The following is a 25,184-nucleotide window of genomic DNA, read 5'->3' as shown; positions in this document are numbered from 1 at the left end:
CCACCTGCTGGAGGAAGGCGACGATCTCCATGCAGTGGTGGGAGAGGCCCCATAAAGGGAGGTTCTCCAGGAAGGAATGGATGAGGAGGTAACCCATGAGGTGGGGGAACACCATGGGGTAGACCAGGTGGTGGTGGGGGGAGACCATGGGGAGGAGGCACACCAGGAGGAAGAGGACCTCCAGGAGGGAACATCATGGGCAACATTGGTGGGGCCCATGCATGGGATGAGGGGGGGGGGGGGGGTTAGGGGGGAGAATCTAGGTCCCTGTGAAGGGATGGAGGGCCAGAATGATCACCATCTACACCATCTACCATGGGCCTTGGAGAGGACATGGTTCCATTAGCATCTACACCTGGAGGTAAATATGTTGTAGCACTAAATTAGTAAGGGAACTAATAATGTCAACATAATACAGCTGAATTTTACTGCTACTTATATCAACTTGTGGATTCTTCTCTAAAGGAAATTGCAATTTTTTTCTAAGGGTTGTAAATACTATTAAATTCAACAATTTACTAATCAAATAGAAGGAAGGCCTTTCAGCATAAAGCACTTGGAAAATAACAGAATTAACGTAGTCTTTCTGGAACAAATTATTTAAATGAGGTTGCCATGTAGATTCAAAATTCTCACTCAGGATAAAAATCCTTGACTTGCAGTTCCAAAAAAAACAAAATCTAACTAAAAACACTAAAAAGCTTGTCAGTCAAACTAAAACAAAACTTGCCCTGATACTGAATAATATAGTGAGGGAAACTTGACACACAAAAAACAATAATTGAAATATTTAAGCACCAAGCAAAAGATTTTATTGTTCCTTCAAATTTTATGAAGTTGGTGACCAACTTCTAACAACATTTGACCTGTCATGACCATCACCTGAATAATTAACAGAGGTATCCTTATTTGCACTTTGGTTTTAGGGACATCTCATGTATGGAGGTCAGCTCCAACTCACAAGCAATTCTAATCTGTGTGGCTTACATAAGGGTATATAGAGTTAAAGTACAAACATAAAAAATAACTTACGTTTTGGTGTAGGTTTAATGATGTTGACTTGGGACTGTTGGACCTCCTCCTTCTCTTTCTGTAACATTGTCAGTCTACCTCTTAACTGACTGTTTTCTTGTCTCTGTTCCTCATTTTTGCGTTCCGCTGAACGCGCTTGTAACTAAATAAATAAAAAAATTTATTCTATTGCAATTCTGATACTATAAGTAATAAATACCAAAAATGTCTTACAAAATAAAATGTAAATATGCACCGAAGAAAAATTCACCTGATTAAATTAAATGCTTGTTATCTTTCAGTAATGAATTTACTTGCTTTAATGGGATCAAAACTGGAGGACCCATGGAGGGATATTGACAAATACATGATGATACAGCCATACTCTCAAATAAAGCAGTTCCCGGTTATCAGTGGACTCAGTTATCAGCAATCTAGTTTCATGGGGCTTGTTTTGTGATGAAAACCGGCAATTTTTGGCACTTTGATATGCACCGATTTCCACTCCTTGGCGCCGATACATACCTAACAGAGGTGCCAATGGTCCAGTTAATCGGCCGCCAAAAGTGAAGTGAAAAATGAAAAAATTGGCCGATTTTCACTTATTGTCGTGTTGTCAGACACAGTAAACAACCCCCCCCTTAAACCGGGGACTGCCTACAGATTATGGGTTACAATACAGTAGTAATTATTAGCTGAAAAACATGCAGGAAAAATGAATGAGACCAAAAAAGCCAAAATATTCAAAAGAAAGTAAAAGACTACAAGACAAGTGGAAGTTACAGTCCTATTTTGTTTTCATACAGTTTATAGGAAAATGCTTAGTAGAATCAAAACAAAGTGTCATTAACATGTGTAAATACTGTACTGTCAACCCATTCAAAATGGCCAAATTAATCTATTTTTTTCATATTTAACCCAAAATGTCATCAGTGCTCTTTTGCATATTTCATACAATATTCCAAGTATAAGTACTGTCAACCTAATCATACTGAAATATAGTTATCTTCATTATACTTACCCAATTTTCATGGGCTTTTTGTTCATGAATAGTTATCTGAGATTTGTAAGAGGCCTCCTGCTCTTCTAATTCCTTTCGCAAGGTTTCAACTTGTGTTCTGCAGAAATGAAAACTTATCTCAGTAAAAAAAAAAAACTGCATATGAATTATATGAGTAAAAAAAGTCTAGGAAAATATTCAGGTAAGCGAACAGAAGTCAGAAGTTATTTAATCATGACTCTTGATAGGGTAAATTTATAAATGAAGCTGAAAGTATTCAGTGGTTATAAATAATCAATTGGACTTTAAAAAAACCCTGTAGATTGGCAATTCAACAAAATATCAACTATGGGTAATAAATTACCAATTTATCTGCTAAAATACATCTGATCATAAAAGTAACCATATGCTTGTATTAAAATACCTAACCATCTATCAAAACTATCAAAAGAACTGAGGCAACCTAAAGTTATATGACAAATTTTAGCTTGGTGGTCAGGTTAAATATCTAATACTTATACATACTACATATTAACTATGAAAGTTTCTCAAAACTGTATAGTATACTGCCAAAAAGCATCAAAATCAAATCTAGCATGTTGCTTTAAACTTAATACCTTTCTACAAAATAGACACAAAATATGATACAATAATTTTCTTCAGATCAACAGGTATGTGAATAAATATGAAATTGGTTCAACCATTTAGAATTCACATTGAACAAAAAATGGCAAAATCCAAATATGAATTATTCTATGGACACCACCTATATAGCCTCCTGATGGGGCATAAGCATTTCAATAAATAAAAGCATACCTAGGGATACTCAGTGTCAACTCTAAACAGCATTTATTTCTTAAAATCAAGCACAGCCACAATTTAACACTACAGCTTAGTGTCACAATAACTAATTCTGAACTGCTTTTCCTTATGACTTCTCTAACCTTAGTCTGAAGCCTGGTTCATTCTTAGATTTGCCCAACAAAATTCCCTTCTTGGCCTCATAGAAACTACGTATTGCTGCTACTGAGCTCTTGAAGTCATCAGAAGCAGGACTTTCTTTGACACTTTCAGTGACATCATCATCTAGGCACAAGCTTGGAATTGAAAGCTCTCTCTTCATCACTCTCTCCTCAGTAACAACAGGGATATCTTTCTTTATTTCAGAGAATGTGCTAGGTAAATCATCATTTAATGAACCAGATCTTCCAACAGGAGAGACTGTGCGATGGAAGACACTAGGACGAGATGCAGAATAAACGACAGAAACAGGATGAGATCCTGTCATAACAGTTAAGGAAGATGGTCTCAAAGGTGATATCTCAATCATTTCAGAGATGCTTACTGGTTCAGTTGAAACTGCAGCTGCTGCTGGGACAACATCTACTGTGTGTGCACGAATTAATCTATGTTCTTTGGCATCATCATCATCACTTAGTTTAACATCTTTCCTACGGCACGGTCGAATGGGGGAATCAACCAGATTTGTGGATGAATCACTAGGGCAAGCTAAAGACTCAGAAGATGGGTATGATGACCCAGCTGAATTTCTGTTTGATGTTGGGGACACACTAGCTTTATCAGATTTATCTGTTGAAGAAGCTGAAGACTTGCGCCTTTTCATTTCTGCTCTAGCTTTGACCCATTCTACTTTGTACTCATCTGACAGAGGAACATTGGCAGTAGTTGGAGATAGATCAGAGAGATTGATAACCTCAGGAGGTAACTGATATAGCTGCCTCTTAGGCTTAATATCCACGAAAGTAGAATGCTTTTTATGTTTCCTTGAGAAAGCATGAAAGAGGTTTGTAGCAACAATTATAAAAATGAAAACAAAAACAAGAAAAAATGAGTAATAATAGCCATCATGATCGATAACATTTTAAAAACTCAAAGAAATAGAAACAAATAGTGCTCTCTAGCCAAGTCATAATCAGACAACAGTTCCATAGTACTCACTTGTAAGATGCTAATTCCAATTCATAATTCTGAATTTTCTTTGCAACAACAGCTGCAGAACCTTCAGCATTAACTCTTAATCCTTCTTGTGACTCCAGTTCTCTGTAAATGACATATTGACAAAATGTTAAAAACATTTCTGTAAGCACTAACTCGTCTATACAAAAATATTCACTATTATTGTGGAATAATAATTGATTTAACAAGCTTAACCATAAAGGACATAGATAAAGTTTCTATTAAAATAAAAAATAATATACCTCAATTTCCACATTAAAAGGCATATAGTATTAATAATAGTGCTATTAGTATTGAAATAACTTTACCATGTCAGCAAGGCTGACTTCATATATTTCTCAATAACATAAGAAGATGGGTAGAGCAAATTTCCTAGACATTGGTTAGGTATATTGATGCTTTGTACAAACCAAAGAATTTTGTAAAGGTACATCTTAACATCTTCACTGGGAAAAGACAACTCATTAAAACAGTCAAGATATGTACAATATATATATGCAAAATTTAAGTGGGAAGGTGTGTGTCTAGCCATGTTTGATCTATTCATTATACACTTTACGACCACGCGGTTTGATTTTGATTCACATAGATTTTTGGCATTATGCCAAGCACTGGGGCAACTAGGCCATTCAGCACTGAAACGTAAATTGACAGTGAAAGGTTTGAAAGGTGTTACAGGAGGAAAACCTCGCAGTTCCACTACAAAACAATTGTTAGGAGAGGGTGGAAAGATGGAAGAAAGAGAATATGAACGGAGGTACAGTAAAAGGAATGAAGGTAGTTGCAGCTAGGGGCTGAAGGGACGCTGTAAAGAACCTTAATTAATGCCTACATTGCACCGAACGAGGTGCACTGACGGCACTAACCCCCTACAGTGCAACAATCCTCCTACACTAATTATGATGTACATGGAGGTTGTTGTTGTCTGTGTGACAGTAGCTCAGGTATCTTACTCAGAGGGTTTCATGCTGGTGGTTTGAAGAGTCCTTGTCTCAACTGAAGGCAATGTTTGTCTTGGGGACTGTTGGTGTTCTCAGCAGTGATTAATTTTGTTATTTAAAATTTAAAAGACTGTTAGGTGACATGAAGATACTTAATGAATGGCTCCCTCCTCTATGTCACATTGAGATGCATCAACTTATGGTTACTGAAGCTCTTACACATGTTCCTGTTCTTCAAATGCTCTGAAAGGTAGGCAGGGCTGTCCAGTAGCTGGAAGTTAGCATTCCTATGATCCTTGTGACAAATGAGAAGTAAGACAAGAATGGGATTTGTGGGGGTTGATATCCTTAGACCCCAATAATATAGTTAAATTCTGTCATCACTGGTGTACACCCAAGTCAGTGTGACAAATGTAACAACCTCTACCTACAACATAAGCTGTACCGTATAATGGTTTAACCAATCATGAAGAAATCCCTTTAACCTATCATGGAGAAATCCCTAACTTTTGCCAATCTCATTTTTGCTTATATGCAATATACATACTAACAGTCCCTGGTCATTGTCAGACTCAGTTTTATGGTGTTTGTCTAGTGCCATAAAATAGACGATCTATGGTGCTATAACGTGCTGAGTTTCAGTTATTGCACCATAACATACCTAAAGGGGGCACTATTAACCGCAACTCGGCGCCATAAAATGAGTTCCGGTTAATGGCAGTTTTCACTTATCAGCATCCTGCTGAGAACGGAACACAGCCCCTTCCCCCCCCACAATAACTGGGGACTGCCTCTATGTACGATACCTATCCTGACCTTTATAAATCCCTCTCTCTCTCTTCTCCAATAAAGAGACAATGTAGCTCTACAAAGCATTTGTCTGTACATTGTAAAAATACTCGGTAAATATCTTGTCAAATTAATTCACCTACTTCTTGCATAATTTAAAATGACACATTTTTTTATCAATTTGTATTTTTCATAACTAACAAACCTGAGGTCTTAACAATACCGTAAATCTTTCAGCACCAGCTGGAAAACCGGTAAAATGAATAAAAACTGTAGGTAAGGAACTATTGGCATCTGTGCTTGATCATGGGCTATGTGGGAGCTTCCATAATGTTTTCAGCATCTCATGATTGCATCTTTTCTTACTGCCTTTAAGAGAGGACATGCTTTGCCTGCTGTCCTTTTAAAGCCAGTTTAATTAGCCCACTTTTTCATTTCTTTCTGTTTCATGTGTGTGTTCTCCATTGGATTGTACAAGTATTGGAATATTATGGATCATTTTATTCCACGGCAAAAGTTTCTTCGGGATCTCGCAAGAAACAGAGGAAATGCCTGGGCATTAGTGGGTTCCCTTATTTGAGGTTCTTATCATTGGTGTTCACAGATTCACATCCAATGTGTAATAGGTACAGAGGAAATGTATGTATAATTACTAATCCTAGTTCTGTAGGTCGTTTTTAGTCGGTGGAACAATGGGAAAAAAAGGTGTTTTATGAGAAGGGTCAGTTTAAGTGAAAGGAAAAGGTTTCATGAGTAGGGTCAGTATAAGTGAAAGGCGACAATGCCAACTTTGGATGATGAATCACTTTTTTCTTCCAAGACATTATCTAAAACAAAAGGGATTGATGCATCTTTATGATTTACCAAAACGTGTTTTAAAATGCAACTTCCTTTTTTTTATTATCATCATTATCATCATTATTAAAAAATAATCATAGTAACATGAGTCTTAAAATGGAGAAACAAATCCAGTTATGTATATGAACATATAATTGAAGATAAATCTGTACAGACAGCTTTAGAAATTCATTCAACTGAAAAGGAGAATTGACCGGAATCCCGAAAGCTATCTGTGCAGATTTATCTTTAAATATAACATGTCCTGTACATATACTTAATGGTGAATTTGTTTCCTTATTAATATTATTATTATTATTATTATTATTATTATTATTATTATTATTATTATTATGCAGTAAAAGCAACATACTACAAGTAATATGCAGAGCTTGATAAGTATAAATCTTGACATACTTTGTAAGTTGTGCTTCTTTTTCTTCAAAGTACTTCGTCAAGACTTCTAATTTACTCATGGCCTCTTGCTTTTCTCTAATAGCCACGTCATGGTGAGTTCTTAATTCTGTAACTTCTGTGCGGATAGAAGCCATTGCCTCTTCTAAGTTCTTTTGTGCCATTTCTGCATCCTGTAGTTGTTCGACCAGATTAAGACGATCGTTGTTTACCTTTTGTAATTCAGCCTTCACCTGCAATAACATGTTGGGATAGAGCCTCCTCAAAACTGTATTAATAGTATGGTATTCTGTAGTTTAATAAAATTCTACAAAATTACTCATAATAGTTCTTAAATTACAAAATTACTCATAATAGTTCTTAAATTACAAAGTTTATTCACTGAAAATAAATCCACTGTACAGTATATCACTTATTAATGCATTATTGCCTATATACTACTCAGTTTCTTATATTCTCTTATTTTTATAAAACAATTATTTTAAATTTTTGACTGAAAGAAGACTATCTTGGCATTTATTAATTCTACAGTAGTAACCAGTTATGATTCACTTTTTAGCAATACCAGTCCATCTTTATAAGTGAGTTTCAACCTAACTACACTATTTCCATGTGGTTACATAATTGTTCAACCACAGTGACAATTCTAGACTACACAAAGCTTGAGAAGCTTTCTTTATTATTATTAATGTCACAAAGGGTAATAATATGCTTGTGTGTAAGTGCAAAACCTTTCTCTGGCTGAAATCTGGCTGGTTTTGGATCTGTAGCCTGCAGGTTTTGAAATCAAATAGAGCCACTTCAAGAACTATCTTAACCTTCAAGCTGTAGAAACTATTCATTTTTGGCAGTGTAATGATACAAAGCTCTACAATTTTTAAAGATTTGTTCGCTGCACTTATCAATTTTAAATAAAAACATTTCTTACATAGAAAATAAATCTAATAAATCTTTTATCCTTTTAAGTTTCATTTTCTCACTGATTAATTCATTTCAATAGTGGCATATTTTGGAATGCATTTTAATATATGAAACCATACCAAAACCAAAATTAAATGCCATTTCAGGATTCTTATGCTATCTACTCAACCTGCAATATAGAATTAAAAGCCAAAAACTAAGCGCTTGACTGGAATGCCCTATCAAGGGAAAGCTTAAACAATGGAATAATTTCACAGTGGTTTTAAAGGTATTATTCCAACTTCTGGTTTCAATGTTGGAATAAGGAAGCTCACTCAATTGGGTTTATGGCTCCAGGCAATTTACTTATTTACTTTGTCACCATATAAGTGGTTTTTGAAAAAAAAATTATTATATATCCAATGAAAATTTTAAAACTAAAAATTTACTCCAGTCTGATGTTTAGTAATAAATTACATGGAAAACAAGTAAAAGTACAAATTAGGGAAAAAGCTTACCTAATACATTATGTCACAAGTACTAAACAGAAGTAATACTAACCCTTATCACATCAAAAAGAGCTGATAACTTCTCTTCATCTGGTGCTGCACTATCATCAGAAGAGGTCAATCTCAGTTGCTTCAGACATTCCTTTGCAACCTAGCAAATAAATTAAATATGTCATAATTCAAGAACAAAGGTACAAAATTTCTTTAAGTACAAATAAATTTATTAAATGTTATACTTAAGGAGAAAAAGGCATAGCATTTCATCATTCCAACACTTATATTTCACTTCCACTCGTCAATAAACTTTAGGGGAATTATTTAAGCATACCTGTAATTCTGATTCTTTAGTTTCAACACTTTCGCGTAACTGACTAATCGTTTCTCGCAGGTCAGTAAGTTCGGAAGATAATGATGTAACTTTTGAATCGTATTCGCCAGTTTGCTGTGTCAAGGATGTGTTGGCTTGCTTCAACTCCTCTACAAGAGCTGCCTCTTCTTGCAATTTCCTTATTGCTTCTCCTTTAACACCTGTTAGCTCTTCTAAAGAGTGAGTTAACTGCAAAATAAAAATACCAAATTTGTAACTAATTTGTATTTTTCATAACTAACAAACCTGAGGTCTTAACATTAGGATTTACTAGCGCCAAGCTGGAAACCGGTAGAATTAAAATTACACTTGTGAGATCCAGGGACTAATGGCATCTATACCAGGTCACGGGGCATGTATACCCAGAATGCCCACGGCTACCTGTGACCCATCAGTTATATTTCTAACCCTCCAGTTTAGACTGCTAGATGGGGTGGTTCGAGGTGGGCCTTTAACTGTTAAGACCTCAGGTTTGTTAGTTTAATGAAAAATACAAATTAGTTACAAAATTTTGGTATTTGTTCATACACGAAAACAAACCTTCGGTCTTAACATTAGGATAGACTTACTATTGGAGGGAGGTAAGTCTCTACAACTGACTGGAAGTTTGCCACCTTATCCATTTCCGAATATATAGGGAAATTCTAGAGAATGGACAATGAACCTAGGACCAAAGATATAAGCGGATCTATTGGTTTCCTCCCACTGGGTGTAGATACCATTCTACTGTTTACTCTTGTCCCTTGCTACTGGATCCACCTTCACCCCTCTTTCCTTATTATCCAGAGGGGTGTGTTGCTACTGAAAAGTATATCATCAGCTAAGATAGCTTCACAGTATGGCTGACCATCTCACCTGCATCTAGTCCGTTCCAGCACATGACGGTACTCTCCTTCATACTGCCCGTAGTTAAAGGAGTAGGAAGAAAGTAGTAAAGAAAAAGACCAGTCATCCCATTCATTCTACTTTCATACCTTCATCTTAGACTAGACGCAAAAAACTGACCCCCGCCAGGGGCACTGGATGAACTATATCACTTGTTGGGCCGCCACCACTGGACCCAAGGAAAAGGTGTCCAAGGATCTATGGGCAACATCTTTCAAATAAAATGAGGTGAAAGTTGTTTGGCGCTTCCACACGCCAGCTTTCAGAATTTTATCCACAGACATGTTTTCTTCTTAAATGCCCAGGGAAGCACTCACACCCCTCCCTGATGTCATGAGCTCTAGCTCCCACCTGGCTATCTGACCCTTTGTCTTCTGCAGTATAAGCATTTCTGATTGTCTCCCTTAGCCAAAATGATATTGTATTCTTGGACACTTCCTTCTTGTTCCGTCCTGTACTTACGAACAACCTCTGGCACCCCGGCCGGCCTGAGGTGCCTTGTTCTCTTTAAGTACTCCCTTAGTGCCCTGACGGGGCACAGGAGCATTTCAGCTTTGTCGTTGTCTACAAAGTCTGCCAAGGAAGGTATGGTAAAGGAGTCGAATCTGGCGTCTACTATTGTTGGATTTTGGGTCTTTGCCACGAATTCTGGGACAAACTCACACACCATTGATCTCCAACCTCTCGAGTGCTTTATGAGATATGAGAGGCCATGTAGCTCCCCCACCCTTTTGGTTGAAGCCAGGGCCAATAAGAAGACTGTCTTCAGGGTCAGGCTCCTATCCGTGGACTGCCTTAGTGGTTCGTAAGGGGGTTTTGTCAGACTACTCAGTACCTTGGTCAGATCCCAATCTGGGGCTTTTAGCTCCTTTGGTGGGCATGACTGTTCAAAGCTCCTCATCAGCATGGCCAACTCCCATGAAGACGATATGTCCACTCCTTTCATTCGTAAGACTGAGGCTAGAGCAGCCCTGTACCCCTTCACTGCAGATACAGACATATGTTTTTCTGTTCTGAGATATATCAGAAAGTCTGCTAACTGCTGAATAGTGGTACCGAGTGGAGACACGTTCCCCCTACGACACCAATCACAGTATGCTGACCACTTCCCTTGGTATACTGTCGCAGATGATTTTCTGATATTACCTGCCATCTGAGTTGCTGCTTTCTGCGAAAACCCTCGCTCTCGGAGGAGATACTTGACAGTCTCCACCCGTGAAGCGATAGGGACTTCACCGACTGGTGGTACCTCTCCACGTGAGGCTGACACAGAAGGTTGCTCCATGGAGGTAACTCTCTTGGCACATCTACTAGGAGTTCCAGTAGGTCTGGAAACCACTCTGCTTTCGGCCATAACGGGGCTACCAGGGTCATCTTGAGGTTCTGAGACCGCATTACCCTGTTCAGAACCTGACGGATTAGACAAAATGGAGGAGGATGCGTACACGTCCAGATTGTCCCAGGGGTGTTGTAGCGCATCTTCTGCTGCTGCCTCTGCGTCCAGGACTACTGAACAATACACTTCCAACTTTTTGTTGTACCTGGTTGCGAATAGGTCTATGATCGGTCCTTCCCACAACATGAGCATCCTGTCCACTACCTGTTGGTGTAGGGACACTCCGTTCCCAGAATCTGATCCCTGCGGCTCAACTTGTCGGCCACTATGTTTCTTTTTCCCGGAATATACCTGGCCTTGATGTCTACCAGGTTCTCTATAGCCCACTGGTGAAGTTGAACTGTCATCACATGTAACTGCCGAGAAACTAGGCCTCCTTGCTTGTTTATATAAGCTACTACTGTGGTGTTGTCTGACATCAATACCACCGAAGTGTCCCTTTACTCTCTCCCTGAATTCTTGTAGAGCCAGGAAAGCTGCTTTCAACTCCAGCACGTTTATATGGAGTTCTCTGTCCTTGCAACTCCATTTTGCTGACACCATCAACTCCTCCATATGGGCTCCCCAGCCTTCTAGTGACGCATCCGAGAACAGCAAGAGGTCTGGGGAGGATTGTTGAAGGGGGACACCCACTGTCAGATTGTCGTCGTCCACCCACCACAGCAAGTCTTTCCTCACTTCTGCCGACAAGGGAATTTGCTCGTACGGGTGATCTACTGTTGGTGACCAAAACTCCTTCCCATCCTCCATTGTAGGGACCGAAGGTGTAAAGCCTTCCTTGTGGTACTAGCTTCTCCAGGGAGGTTAGGATTCCCAGCACCACCTGCCACTGTCTTGCTGGCTGTGTCTGCTTTCCCAGAAAGGCATTCACCACTTGTTTGCATTCTGTACTGTTTGGTCTGTTGGGAATACTTTGGCTTGTGTTGTATCTATCACCATTCCCAGATATTCCAAACGTTTGACTTGGATCCAGCTGCGACTTCTTCTGATTCACCACAATACCTAGGCTGTGACAAGCTGCAGGAGGGCCGCCTTGTCCCTGAGTAATTTCTCCCTGGACTTTGCTATCACCAGCCAATCGTCCAGATATCTTATCAGCCTGATCCCCGCTGAGCGTGCGCCCCACGCCGACACGAGGGTGAACACTCTTGTAAAAACTTGAGGAGACGTTGTCAATCCGAAGCACAGGACCTTGAACTCGAAAGCTTTCCCTGCAAGACTGAAGCGGAGAAATTTCCTTGAAGACTGATGGACTGGTATCTGAAAGTATGCGTCCTTTAAATCGACTGTCAGCATAAAGTCTCCGATTCTGACTGCTTGTAGAACCGTTTTCGGAGTTTCCATCTTGAAACTGGTTTTCCTTATAAACAGATTCAGCGTTGACAGGTCTATTACTGTCCTCCACTCCCCGTTGGCTTTGGGTACCAGGAAAAATCCTGCTGCAGAAGTCTTTTGTCGGACTGCATACTTGTTGCACAGCTCCTTTTTCCATCATCTTCTTCACTTCGTCCTGCAGAATAGTGGCCTTCTGAGATTTGTGGGCATAAGTGACGTGGGGTAATGGTTGATCTGTCAGGGGCGGGGTTATCTCGAACGGAATCAAAATACCCGATCCTGAGAACATCCACCACCCACTGCTCTGCCCCTAGTTCCTGCCACACCTTCCAGTGATTTGCCAGGCAACCCCCCACTGGTGTGGCCGAGTGATGGAGGCGCCCATCCTATCTTCTTGAGCCTCTCCCCCTTCCCCTATTGCCCCTTCCTCTGTTTGTTTTCTATTGTGAAAGGGCCGATGAGTTATCCTCTTTGGGGAAGAGGGTCTTGTGACTCTATTAGGGATGCTATGTCTCACTGGTTTCTTTCGAGACATCTGCTGTTGTCTTCCCTCCAAAGGAATAGTTTGACTGTTAGAGGTTTTCCTAACTGCCTGTTGCACCAACCTATCGTTAGTGTCCATCCTTCTTCTATCTATCGCTTCTTCCAGTATGACCTCTGGCAACAGTAGTGCGATTCCAAGATATCCCCATTCCTCATTGCTAACAGGGAATCCAAATCCACATTGCGGCTTAGTCTAGCCAATGCTGCATCTCTCCTATTAGCAGGATATTTGCCCAAACATTGGCACTTACGTTTGTCAGGTACGCAATCGCCTGGACCCCTGACTGTAGTAATCTAATGAACAATGGTTCATCTACTACTTTCCTGTTGCTTCCGAGGATGCAATTTTCGCCACTGCTGTTGACCAAAGGTCTAACCAGGACGCAGCCTGAAAGACAGAAGAAGCTGTTGCTTCTAACGTGGCAGCCTCTTGGTACGTCATCGAAGGGCACTCCATTTTAACCTGATCCAAGGTTAATCCAGGCCTTAACCTTACAACATTAGGGTTCATTTGTCTAGACAGCAAAGGGACCTTCGGTGTCGTATAATATTTCCTTTGCTTTATCATTGGAGGGGGAATAAATTTAAATGATCTATTAGATCTTAAGGAATTATCCCTTCCTGCAATCTTTGCGTTCACGTGTTGCAAGACCGATTCCGCACGACTCGAACAAGGCAATTCATACGACACCTTGGTATCCCTCTTTAGTCCAAACGCCATGTCAATTCCAGGAGGAAGCATACTGGCCGGTGTTTCTGTCTTCTCCGAAAGGCTATTGAATTGACGAATCAAATCAATAACCTCTGCATACGAGGCCAGAAACTCTTGGTTTTCTCCTTCCTCGGCTCTAGTGTACCACTCTCCGTCACGAGAGATGTTGTCTCGCCTCTATCTTCTGACAGACGGCCCGGAATTCCACGGCCGCCTGCCCCTACGGCCGCGGCCTCTTTTGATCTTTGCTGGCCGCTGTTGGCTCGATCCCAGATAGTCAGCAGGGGAACGAGAACGTCTCACTCTCTCTCTGCTCATGGATCTAGAGCGAGAATCTCGTCTAGATCTCCAAGATGAAGGCTCCCTTGAGACAGAGGTAAGTTCTTCTTTATTAGCATTGGCATCGTTTTCGAGCGTCGGCGAGCCCGGCCTCGGCCTTCTATCCAGACGGATACTGCCTTCCACGAACGTATCCGACCGAGGTTGCCAACTCTCTATTTTTGTTTTTTCGTACTTTTAATAGGAGCTTTATCGTCCTTCGTACGTATTTTGAACGGCCTTACGGGCGAAACTGGGACCCTGCATTCCATCCTCTGCTGCACCTTTCGCCGCCAACGTCGATTTTACCAGAGGTATCGCAGTTTTTGCGATCCGAACTGGCAACTCCGCCTCGGCCGCTAGCTCGCCGGCCGTCACCTCTCTCGCTTGTTCGGACTCTTGTGAACGGCTTCGTCTGGCAACCTTGTGCTTAATAGCCACTGATTTTCCGACCTTCTTGCTGACTGGAAATGACAGTCTCCGTCCGAAGAAGAGGAAGAATTGATTCTTCTCCTCTTGGCCCGAGGATCCGCTAGGAACTCCCGAATCCTCCTCCAACGCTTGACTGGCGCTCGCCGTGACGTTATCGGACTTAGCGATGACGCCGAACTAGAGGAAGAAGACGAAGAAGGCGAATCACACTTTTTCTTTTTGTCTCTCTTATTCATTCTCTCCTCTATATCGTGTAACTTCTGCATTACAGTTTGCATTGACGGATCAGAAGACGTATTAGCGTCTGGGTGCAGCGAAAAAGGCCGAGAATCGGTCTGTGACGTCATCACGCCTGCCATCTCAGAGTGGTGACGTATGTTGTGACTCATCCCTCTCGTAGGGAGAGACTGAGAGGTTTCTGCTGGTAACCGCACGTTTGCTGCCAAATTACCTCCCACGTTCTGCATCGCTGTAAATACTGAGTGTGGGATGGAGAAGCAGCGGCATTAATTCCATAAATTGCAAGCCCGGGGGATGAGGAACATTCAGCGCTGCCGGACCCTGCTGGAACCGTGACGTCATATAATGCGCAAGCAGACCATCCAAGGTTGGTACGCCTGGTAGGCCCAGCGCTGACCACGTACCATCTAACCTATGCGCTTGCGTAGCAGGAGCCTGGAACAAAGATGGCGGATCTCCCCCTCTACTTGCTGGGAACAAAGGAGAGTGCAAATTATTCATAAAATTACCCAAGGCCCCTCCTGACGTTTCCGATACAGAACCGCTAGGAGAAAACCGAAGGGGTATGAGACAATTCAAAAGCAGGTGGAGAAACATATGGAGCAGCCTGGTTTATTACCGATACAAAAGAAGCCGGTAAGATTTGGTCATCCAAAGATGGCGTCACCCCCTTTCTTTTGTATTGGCTTTTCCCATAGAACTTCTTCCACTGTTCCACCGACCAACCGCGACAAACAGAACACGGATTAGTAATCGTACATACGTTTTCCCTGCACCTACTACACGTTGGATGAGGATCCGTCGACACCGAGGTTAGGAACCTAGAACAAGGGAAGCCACTGACTCCTGGGCATTTCCTTTGTCTCCTCTTCGAAGCGGTAGACGATTCCGATGTTGAGGCAAAATTCTCCATCATACCACGTAATACACTCTTACCACACACTGATCACACTTGGAGAAAGAAAAGGAATGAAAAATAAAAAATGAAATGGATAAAGAACGGGCAAACTGAAAAAACCGGCTTTAAATGAGATAGACAGTAACACGTCTTATCTTAAAGGCGGTAGGAAAATAACTGATGGGTCACAGGTAGCCGTGGGCATTCTGGGTATACATGCCCCGTGACCTGGTATAGATGCCATTAGTCCCTGGATCTCACAAGTGTAATTTTAATTCTACCGGTTTCCAGCTTGGCGCTAGTAAATCCTAATGTTAAGACCGAAGGTTTGTTTCGTGTATGAACAATTCAAGTTTATAAAATTTTAAAATTTTATATAAATTCATAAAAAAATTAAAAAAACACATTATGAGTGAATCATCCCAAGTAAAAGGCCAAATAGAAATAGCAAGGCTTACATAAAAATTCAAACAGGTAGCTAATCTTTAATTAAAATTAAATTAAAGTACTTAATTTCTATAAGTACATTAGAAAATGGATAGATTGCCATTTTATGACTTTGCAAGCTGGCTAGCTTTAATTTCTCAGAATTTTTATATCATGATTTACATTACCATCATTAGTATTAGAAAAAACATACTCCCCATATGGATACAGAACAAATGTATATCTATATTGTACAAACAGACTGCAACATACACACAAAAAGGAAACTAGTAAAAGGGTAAGGGAGGTAACTTGCCCTCCTTCCATGTACACTATTGCTTTAAGATTCTAGGTGACCTCTACAGCAATATTTGGGTTACAAACCAACCACTTGCCTATCCTTCCATGTATAGCTTATACGATTCTAGGTGACATCTAAAGCAACCTTTGGGTTACAAACCAACCTCTATCATATAGTACCAGAGTTCATGAACCATTAAGACCTAATGTTTCTCAGAAAAACAAAGTATACATTCTTCTTTGACAATGTCCAGTATAGTGCAGGCTGGTAAAAAATAATGGAGAAGCCTCAGAACCATTCAGAATAACAAGAAATCTAGCATAAGCAGTAAGAGAAAAAGCTGGTTAGCCAAGACCTTATGAGAATATATGAAGCCTTGTCAAAAGGAAGCAAGGACCAGAAGTGGGTAGTGGGCTTTCCAATATTGGAATACACAGGAAAAGGATATACACTGCAATACGGAAATTTCAGAAGAATAAGATTGCTTAACATATTAAGAAGAAACTGGATTTGTTATGGTAGGAAAGGCTGCACAGAATTCTTAAAATCTACAATTGTTGTTTGGCTTTATGCCACAGACTGACAACAGAAGCAATGATGACGCAACTATACAAAAACTACAATGCATAATGGACAACATACCACATAACTCTGTATTTTGAAAAGGCATTTGATGAAGTACCTAGACAAATAATTATATGGTTATCATGATGGGAAAACGTTCCACAATAATTCATTAAGCTCCTGCCAAAACATTTCAAGAGTGAAGACAGTGGCAGGTTTGTCATGAGAATTTGAGGTAACTGCTGATAAGTGCTAAGCACCTTTCTATTTATCATAAATGGAAAAAACTACAAGGAAGTACAGAAAAGGGAGCCACTACATAAAATATCTAAAATGAACAACAGTAACAGAAGAAGAGATTAAAAATTTTTTTCAGGAGGAAAAGTGGACTAAAAATCAAGTAAGAAAAATAAAGCTTATGGTGACTGGAAAGGAAGCAAGAGAGCAAAAACAAGAAAAATAATGCAATGAGATGACTCATGATTGGTGAAAAATGCCTGTATTACTCTACGAAGCAGAGACATGGGCAATGATAAGGAGAAAATGGAGAAAATTTTGAAAAGGCGCAATAATAAAATACTAGACTAAGATACATAGGCAGGAAAGTAGTAGGATGAAAACCTGTAGAAAGGTTAGGAAATTGTGGAAAATGAGGACAGTAGACGACCTGACTTACAGGGGTCCAGGCAGAAAGAGCACAGGCCACAATAGTATGGAGAGAACTCATACACAACAAACAAGGCAAAGACTATACCAATAAAATCTTAATTCAGTATAAATATGGGCCTTAAGGTTACATGAAAAGTACTTCAATATCGTACTGGGATTCTAACTGGGTTCCTGCTAAAATATGTCCCATGAACCTAATGCTCCTAAAGTGGGTTTACTTTTAATAAAAACATTAAAATTTACATTTCAAAATAAAAAAAAATCATCTTAGCTGTATAAGAATGCTATCCTCAATTACCCTAGTTGTAGATAGTGGGGTAGGTATGTCACCCAGAAGGTTGCAATCCAAAAATACAACTGGAGCACATAACCAATTTTAATTTCCAGTGATTAGGCAACGAGGTTTTCTAGGTTTACTGGATTACATTTACCCAAGATACCCAAAATGAAATGTCCAAAAACATTTCGAGAATTATCTAGTCAATGCAGAGTTGTGACTCATACCCAAATATCTAATTACAGTAATGTACTCATACTTCATAAATTTAATACACCACTGAAATGTACTGCTTATACTACAATGATATATATAGTGCAGTATACTCTCCTGATATGCAAGGTAAGCTTTGAATTACGAAATATCTTCATAAGCATAGTATCTCCATATGTAAAGCCATTTTGAAAAATATACAAAAGGTAATAAACACATGAATATGAATATCTCCCATAAAAAGGCAGCCCATAGTTATATTGGAGAATGGACTGAAAAACTCTCAATGAAGGCTGCCATCTTCAATATATAATAATAATAGTTGTACCGTATTTATGATTTAACAAATAGCAAAGCTGAACATCATAATAATAACAAATATTTCATAGTTATAAAAACATTGTGGTCCCTGAACAATAGCTATAAAAACTGTGGTCCGATTGTGTGTGAGTACCACAAGAATCAAGTGCATCTCAGTAAACTAGAGGGGTAATTATTACTTCATGGACTTTAGTAAAATTGGTTTTAAAAATATCATTTAGACTAAACATATATACGTAATATGTTTCATAACCTAAACTTAGTAGTTAATATTTATTCTTCTAAGTAATCAATATACAGACAGAATTGGCAACCAGCACACATCTTTCAACAACAAAGGACAGAGGTACACACACTATGGAGGAGTAATTTTAGTTTATATTTGACAACATCTACAAAGGTTGTGTGAGAGAGAGAGAGAGAGAGAGAGAGAGAGAGAGAGAGAGAGAGAGAGAGAGAGAGAGAGAGAGAGAGAGAGAGAGAGAGAGAGAGAGAGAGAGAGAGATTGGTGAAGAATGAATGGGAGTGGTTAGATGGCGGTCGGAAGCATGTTATTGGAATTTATTTTAATTTCAGTCTTACTTATATTTAATAAACAAAACAATTATTTAACAACCAAAACAACTTACATTAAAGAATAGATCCACTAATAAAACTTTGTGACATTGCCGTACATTACCTTTTTCCCTAGACATGGCCAAAGATACATAATAATGTAAAGCACTTATCACAAATGTTGACGTTGACGTTGACGTATTCCAAAATTGTCGTTGTCTTGGAGTTAGAACGTTCAGTTTTGTTCAGGGTTAATTTCCTATTACAATGTAGATGCCGGCCTTGCTAATGAGAAACTCTTACTGTAACTGTTCGCCGTGGCTGTAGTAACCTCCGAGGTAATTTACTTCTTACCTTTGACAGGTACATATTACGCACGCGCGAACTTAAGACCTATTAGGCAATTACTAGTTTAAGTAATTTAATTCATAAGTTTAATTTTTATTATTCATTTCACTTATCATTAACGCTAATAGTTACTATACTAAGTAGCATTAAGTTATTTACTTTTAACTTATTAAGAAAAATAGAAAGCTTCGAGTGAAGCTAACGACCGAATGGCTATTCCCCACAGTCGGACACAAATATCAATCCTTTCTGATTTCTAACACACTCCCCACAAAGGATTGCGATTATAGAATTGCAATGAATATCTTCATTAACCAAACATTATTTATTAAGGCCACCTTAAATCTGGCTACTGCGTTAAACAATTATTTCCAACAACGCTAAATAAAAGTATGGCTAAGTTACTTTAGTATCATCCTCACGTTACTAAAAGTGTAGCATTTTAACTTAAGTCTTCACTTTTTTTTTTTATTTTAAGTGTAGCATTTTATTTTAAATTTTTTACACCAATTTTAACTTAGCTTAGTTTACTATAGGCTATCTCCTAATTTTACTTTTTGTTTACATATTTAGTTTATTTATTTATTTACCTAGAAAGTAATTATTTGCAATGCCCTTAATCCTTGTTTTTAAGTTAAAGAATAAAGCATTTAATAAAATATATCCTCACACTGAAAAAGTTTCGAGTGTGTAGCATTTTAGTCAAAATAAAAACTTGATTATTAGTAATTACAGTAAATAATATACTGAAAAGCAGTCTTTACAAATTATCTAAATTTTCCCTTAGCATTCTTTCAAATCTTTCGGTAGCCTTTCTCTTGGGTCTTACAGACCTTTCGCCTTGTTCAACGTGAATAGATTCAGGTTTATTTATACTGCCTGTTTCTACCTCAATTTCCATTGAATTATCTCTGGTTTGCCTTTCTCTTATAGCATGTGTCACTGACAGTTCCATAGGATAAAGATTACAAATAGAATGATATTCTATAGCCCCATTAGCTTGCTTTAGTTTCACTGACCTAATTTTATTGTCAAATCCTAATATTAATTCTAATACCTTACCCATCATCCAAATGGTCTGGGCTTATTAATAGCTTTAATTAGGACAATGTCACCAACTTTAATTCTATTTTCCCATTTACTTTGGTACAAATTTCTGCTATGTTCTCTCAGGCTTAAGAGATAATTTTTCATACCACAATTTCTTAAAATTTTCAATAATTTCTTCCTGTATTTCTACAGTTCTCTCCTAAAGAAGGTTGACTAGAATCGTCCAACCAAACATCACCATCATCTTTTCTCAAAATGAGGGATGAATTACCATGCAATTTGATAAAGGAATTTGGAGTTATAAACTCTAAATTTTCTGAGCTTGATCTATATGTTAAAGGCCTGGAATTTATCGCTAATTGAATATTAGAAAGGGTAGTTAATAATTCAAAGTAAGTTAATTTAGATCTTCCTATTACTTTATAAAGACAATTCTTTAACACTCTAATCAATCTCTCCCAAGCAGAACCAACCCATGCTGAATATAAAGGAATTTTAATGTGTTTGATATTACATTTCCTTAATTCAGATTGAAATTCCTGCGACTCCAAAGACCTTTCAAGGATACTTCCACCCTTGAGAAAAGACTTAGCGTTGTCACTGTACAGGTATTGTGGTATTGTGTACATATTACTAAATCTTTGGAAAGCGAGAACAAAATTTTTAGTGGACATGTCTGGTAACAATTCAAAGTGCAACAGCGCGCACGTTAAGACAAGTGAAAACTAATATGAACATTTTTGTGGTCTTACCACTCAACTCATCCCTAACCCAAAGGTGTCCTGTGAAATCAATACCTACATGCTGAAAAGGCTTGACTAAATTCATGTGGTGTTTAGGCATATCTGTAAACTTCGGGTATCTGTAAGCTAAGGCATTATATTTCCTACATATATTACAACTACTCAGCTCAGTCTTTACAGCTGACCTACCTTGGGAATCCAAAATCCCTGTTCCCTAAGGTAGTTTAACGTAGTGCCTATTCCTAAATGCTGTACCTTCAAATGACAATGCTTTATTAACAATGAGGTAAACCTATGCTCTTTAGGAAGTAATACTGGGTTATGAACATCAAAGTCAAAGTACAAACACTTAGATATTCTTCCCCTAGACCTAATTATACCCTTTGAATCTAAAAATAAATTTAAATTGGACACTAGAGGAGGTATATTATTAGTAATATTGGCACTGCTTTGTAAAAAATCTAATTCTACTGTAAAGTAGTTCTTTCTGTGCAATTTTCACCCAATACTCTAAGGCTTTCTTTTTAGGATCACCACCCTTTAATCTACTACAAAATTTGAACAAGTAACTGGTAATTCTTAACAATTGTTCATAATTTGACATTTTATTTATATTGAGAATACCAGCGTTTACTTTATTTATTTGCATAGTGCATACTGTACTTATTTGATGCTTATAGTAAGGCGATATGCTCAATAAAGGGTAAAGAGGCCACTTGTCAAAATCATTACTCAACCATTCTGGACCTTCTAGCCAATAAGTTGATTTACTTAAATATTTAGTATAGGATAAACCTCTGGTGATCATATCAGCAGGATTTTCTTCTGTATTTACATAGTGATATAAGACAGGTAGTTTAAATAGCTTAGATATTTCAACTTTAAGGGACCCATCTGCCTCAAGTACTCTATTTCTAACAAATTTAGATTTTATTTTAGTTTCTCTGGTCAATAGCCAATTTAAAACCACTTGAGCATCAACACAAATATTAATGAATTGAAAATTTATATTATTGTAGGCTTCTAGTAAAGAAGGTAAACATTTAAAAGCTAGAATTACTCCCATTAGTTCCAAAGTGGGGACACTATGCTCATTTCTCTTATTCAGTGGAGCCAATTAGATTTGGAGAACAAATAAGAACTTTTATCATTTTGATTAACCGCATAGGCCACAAACCCATAGGCCTCCACAGAGCTATCACAAAAAATGTGAAGACCATACGAGTCTAGTTCATTAAGGGACTCTCTAGGAAATTTAAGTTCAGATAACATTTCAAAATCTCTACTAATAATTTTCATTTCCCCACAAAGGTCTTTAGGTAAATTTTGATCCCAACCAACATCTAATTTCCATATTTTTCTCATTAAAAATTTTTTTGCCTCTTATTGTTACAGGAAGGACTATATTCAAAGGATCAAATATTTTAGAAGTTTGTGACAATACTTTCTTTTTGTGTCTGCTTCTGGGTCTATTTTTACAAGGCGCAAGACTAAAAGAATCATTATTTACGTTGAATCTATAACCCAATACTTTATCCTCTTCGCAAGAATGTTCAACAAGTCTATTATCAGACGACATTTTTTCTCTCAACTCTACACAATTGGAGTTCCAAGACCTTAAAATAAAGCCCCCTTGTTCCATCCTATCATTAGCTTGCTTATACAAATTTTTCATTTCATCAATGTTGTTACCAGTTACAAGAAGATTGTCTACATAAAAAGTTATTAGTTAATATTTCTTTACACTTATCATCAGGATAACTTTCTGCGTGATGTTTCATAACAAAATTTAATATAAAAGGTGAAGAAGTGTAACCAAAAACTATTGTTTTGTAGCGATAAGATACTAATTTATTTCCCCGTTTCCAAAAGAAACAAAATCTATTTTTGTCCACTTCATTTTTTAATTTAATCATCAAAAAAGCTTGTTTGACGTCACTCAACATTACATATTTATTAGTTCTAAAGTAAAAGAGCAATTTCAGTATTGAGCCATTAAATCTATCCCAGGATAAGCTGCTTCATTAAGTGAAGGCAATTCCCTGTAAGTTTTTAAAGAACAGTTAAATACTGGCCTGATTTTTGTGGTAACTTGCTCTTCTAATTTTATAACTGGTCTATGGGGAATCCATATATACTTATGATAGTCAGAAGGACTTACTTTAATTTCCTCGATTATACCATCCTCGAGTTGTTTATCAAAAAACTTCCTGGTATTTCTCAATGAGACCCTTTTACCAAGATACTCTACTGTTCTGTCTAATACCTTAAGTGAAACAAAATGATTAGATGGGACGCTGTCAATTTTATCAGTATACCAGGGCAATTCTACATGATAAAATCCATTATCAAAAGAGATCCCCTCTCTAAATCTGTCATTTGTTCTTTATCAAAGGAGACCAATTCTTTTTCACACTTTTTTATTCCCAAGGTGTCAAAAGGACTAAAAAGGTGTTCGAGTCCATTGTCTACCTCACTGTCTTCTAATATATGCTCTAATGGATTGAAATAAGATTTTAGAGGATCCATTACTAAATTTACCACGCTTTTTGTTTTAACATTCAGTGTTTTCTTACTAACCATGGAGTCCATAATGGCTCTACTCTCTGCCTCATCCAAAAAGTTGAACACATTACCTACAGGAGCTACTCTATTATTTACGACTAAACAAGCTCCACCCAACATTTTAGTCCAAGTTACCGAAGGCAAAAACTGAATGATATCTATTCCTAACAACATGTCAACCTTCATACTTTCATGGTTTCTGTGGTCACAAAAAGTCTCATCTAATAAAGCAATATTATTTTCTTTAAATTTATTTATTATTTGATTCATGCCAGGCACTTCAAAGTTTATATTGAGCGATTTGTCAACTAATAAAGGTATGAATATTAAATTATTGTTTATATTTATTCCAGTGGACATTTGCTTGAAGCCCTTAGTTTCTTGCCCTATATATGTGCTTACATCACATTCCAAAGCATACAACGCCTCTACATCCTGACAAAGATCTTTAGCTGCAGATTCGGAAATATATGACCGCTGACTGCCAGTGTCAAACAAACATCTGACTTTCCTAGCCTTTTTGCCATTTCTTAAATACAAAGTCATAGTGGGTAAAATGTGAGACGCATCAAAACTTCTCTGAGCAAAACATAAGCTTACATTAGTTTTAGTAGTTAGTTCGGCTTTATTCAAAGAAGGGCACAAAGGAGTTATGTGTTCCCTCTTTCTACACAACAGACATTCAAACCTTAACTTATTTTGTTTCCCGTAACATTCATTGTCTTCGTGCCCTGAACCAGCGCATCTAGTGCATAGTGAAAGTTCCCTCAGTCTGGCCAATTTATCATTATAATTATTAAAGTTAACACATTTTCCCAAAGTATGGCCTTCAGCTGCACACAATTTACAAATTAACTTAGTTACTTTATTTGCAAATTTAAAATTTTGAATCGTACTTACACCTCCCTTATTTTCTTTAGGTTTAAATGAACTGCTAGGACTAGGTTTACTAGAGGTTTTAGTGAGGGTCTTTTTTCTATTGGAAACAGTTTTAGATAAAGTTTTGATAATTTCATTATAATTAGAAAGAATGTCAGATATATTAGGATAATTAGTATTTAATTTGTGAACCAACTCTCTCTTTACTGGTATGGGGAGTTTATTAAATACTATATGACTCACAAATTTATGCCCAGAGGACCCCACTTCCAATAAATCAATATTATGTGCTTTCAATTCATGCAGATAGGATTTGATTTCGTTGAGGTAAACTTTCACCGACGAGAATTCTTGATCATATTCAGCACTTGGTGCAGCACTCAAAATGTTCTTAAAAGTCTCGTCAACAATATAATCTATGTCAAGGAATTCTTCTTTTAACATTTCAATTGCCAAGTGGTAGTTACGGTCAGAAATAGTCAAATGCTTAACTACCTTCAAGGCATAGCCCCTAAGGTACCCATGTAAATATATTTGTTTGGCAGAATCGGACAGATTTTTTCTGGACCCAATGACATTATTTAAATTGATTAAGGAAAGAATTGAAAGCAAATTTATCTTTCTCTTCTCCACTAAAGTTTCCACATTCTAAAGGAGGGGGTTTCCCATCAGACATATTCATTCTAGACATCATTTCTAAAACTTTATCGGCAGATAAGTTGCTAGAAGCCCCACTTAACTCACTTATGAATTGTTCATATTGGTCAAG

The 25,184-nt window shown here is 37.9% G+C and overlaps 1 protein-coding gene across 1 annotated transcript in view; it reads right to left on the bottom strand.

Moving 5' to 3' along the window:
• Positions 1-228: 228 nt before the first annotated feature.
• Positions 229-25,184, bottom strand: part of LOC135225268 (uncharacterized) — a 155,793-nt gene continuing 130,837 nt past the window's right edge. Inside the window, exons 12-19 of the mRNA XM_064264597.1 lie at positions 8,707-8,934; positions 8,431-8,529; positions 6,973-7,202; positions 3,971-4,072; positions 2,956-3,795; positions 2,033-2,129; positions 1,033-1,174; positions 229-355 (exon numbers count right to left, since the gene is read on the bottom strand). Of these exons, the coding sequence (XP_064120667.1) occupies positions 246-355; positions 1,033-1,174; positions 2,033-2,129; positions 2,956-3,795; positions 3,971-4,072; positions 6,973-7,202; positions 8,431-8,529; positions 8,707-8,934 (1,848 nt within the window). The 3' untranslated portion in view covers positions 229-245. The remainder of the gene's footprint in view (positions 356-1,032; positions 1,175-2,032; positions 2,130-2,955; positions 3,796-3,970; positions 4,073-6,972; positions 7,203-8,430; positions 8,530-8,706; positions 8,935-25,184) is intronic.

This window comes from Macrobrachium nipponense, chromosome 13, assembly GCF_015104395.2.
Source record: "Macrobrachium nipponense isolate FS-2020 chromosome 13, ASM1510439v2, whole genome shotgun sequence".
Lineage (NCBI taxonomy): Eukaryota > Metazoa > Arthropoda > Malacostraca > Decapoda > Palaemonidae > Macrobrachium > Macrobrachium nipponense.
This window is presented reverse-complemented; position numbering and strand designations above follow the sequence as displayed.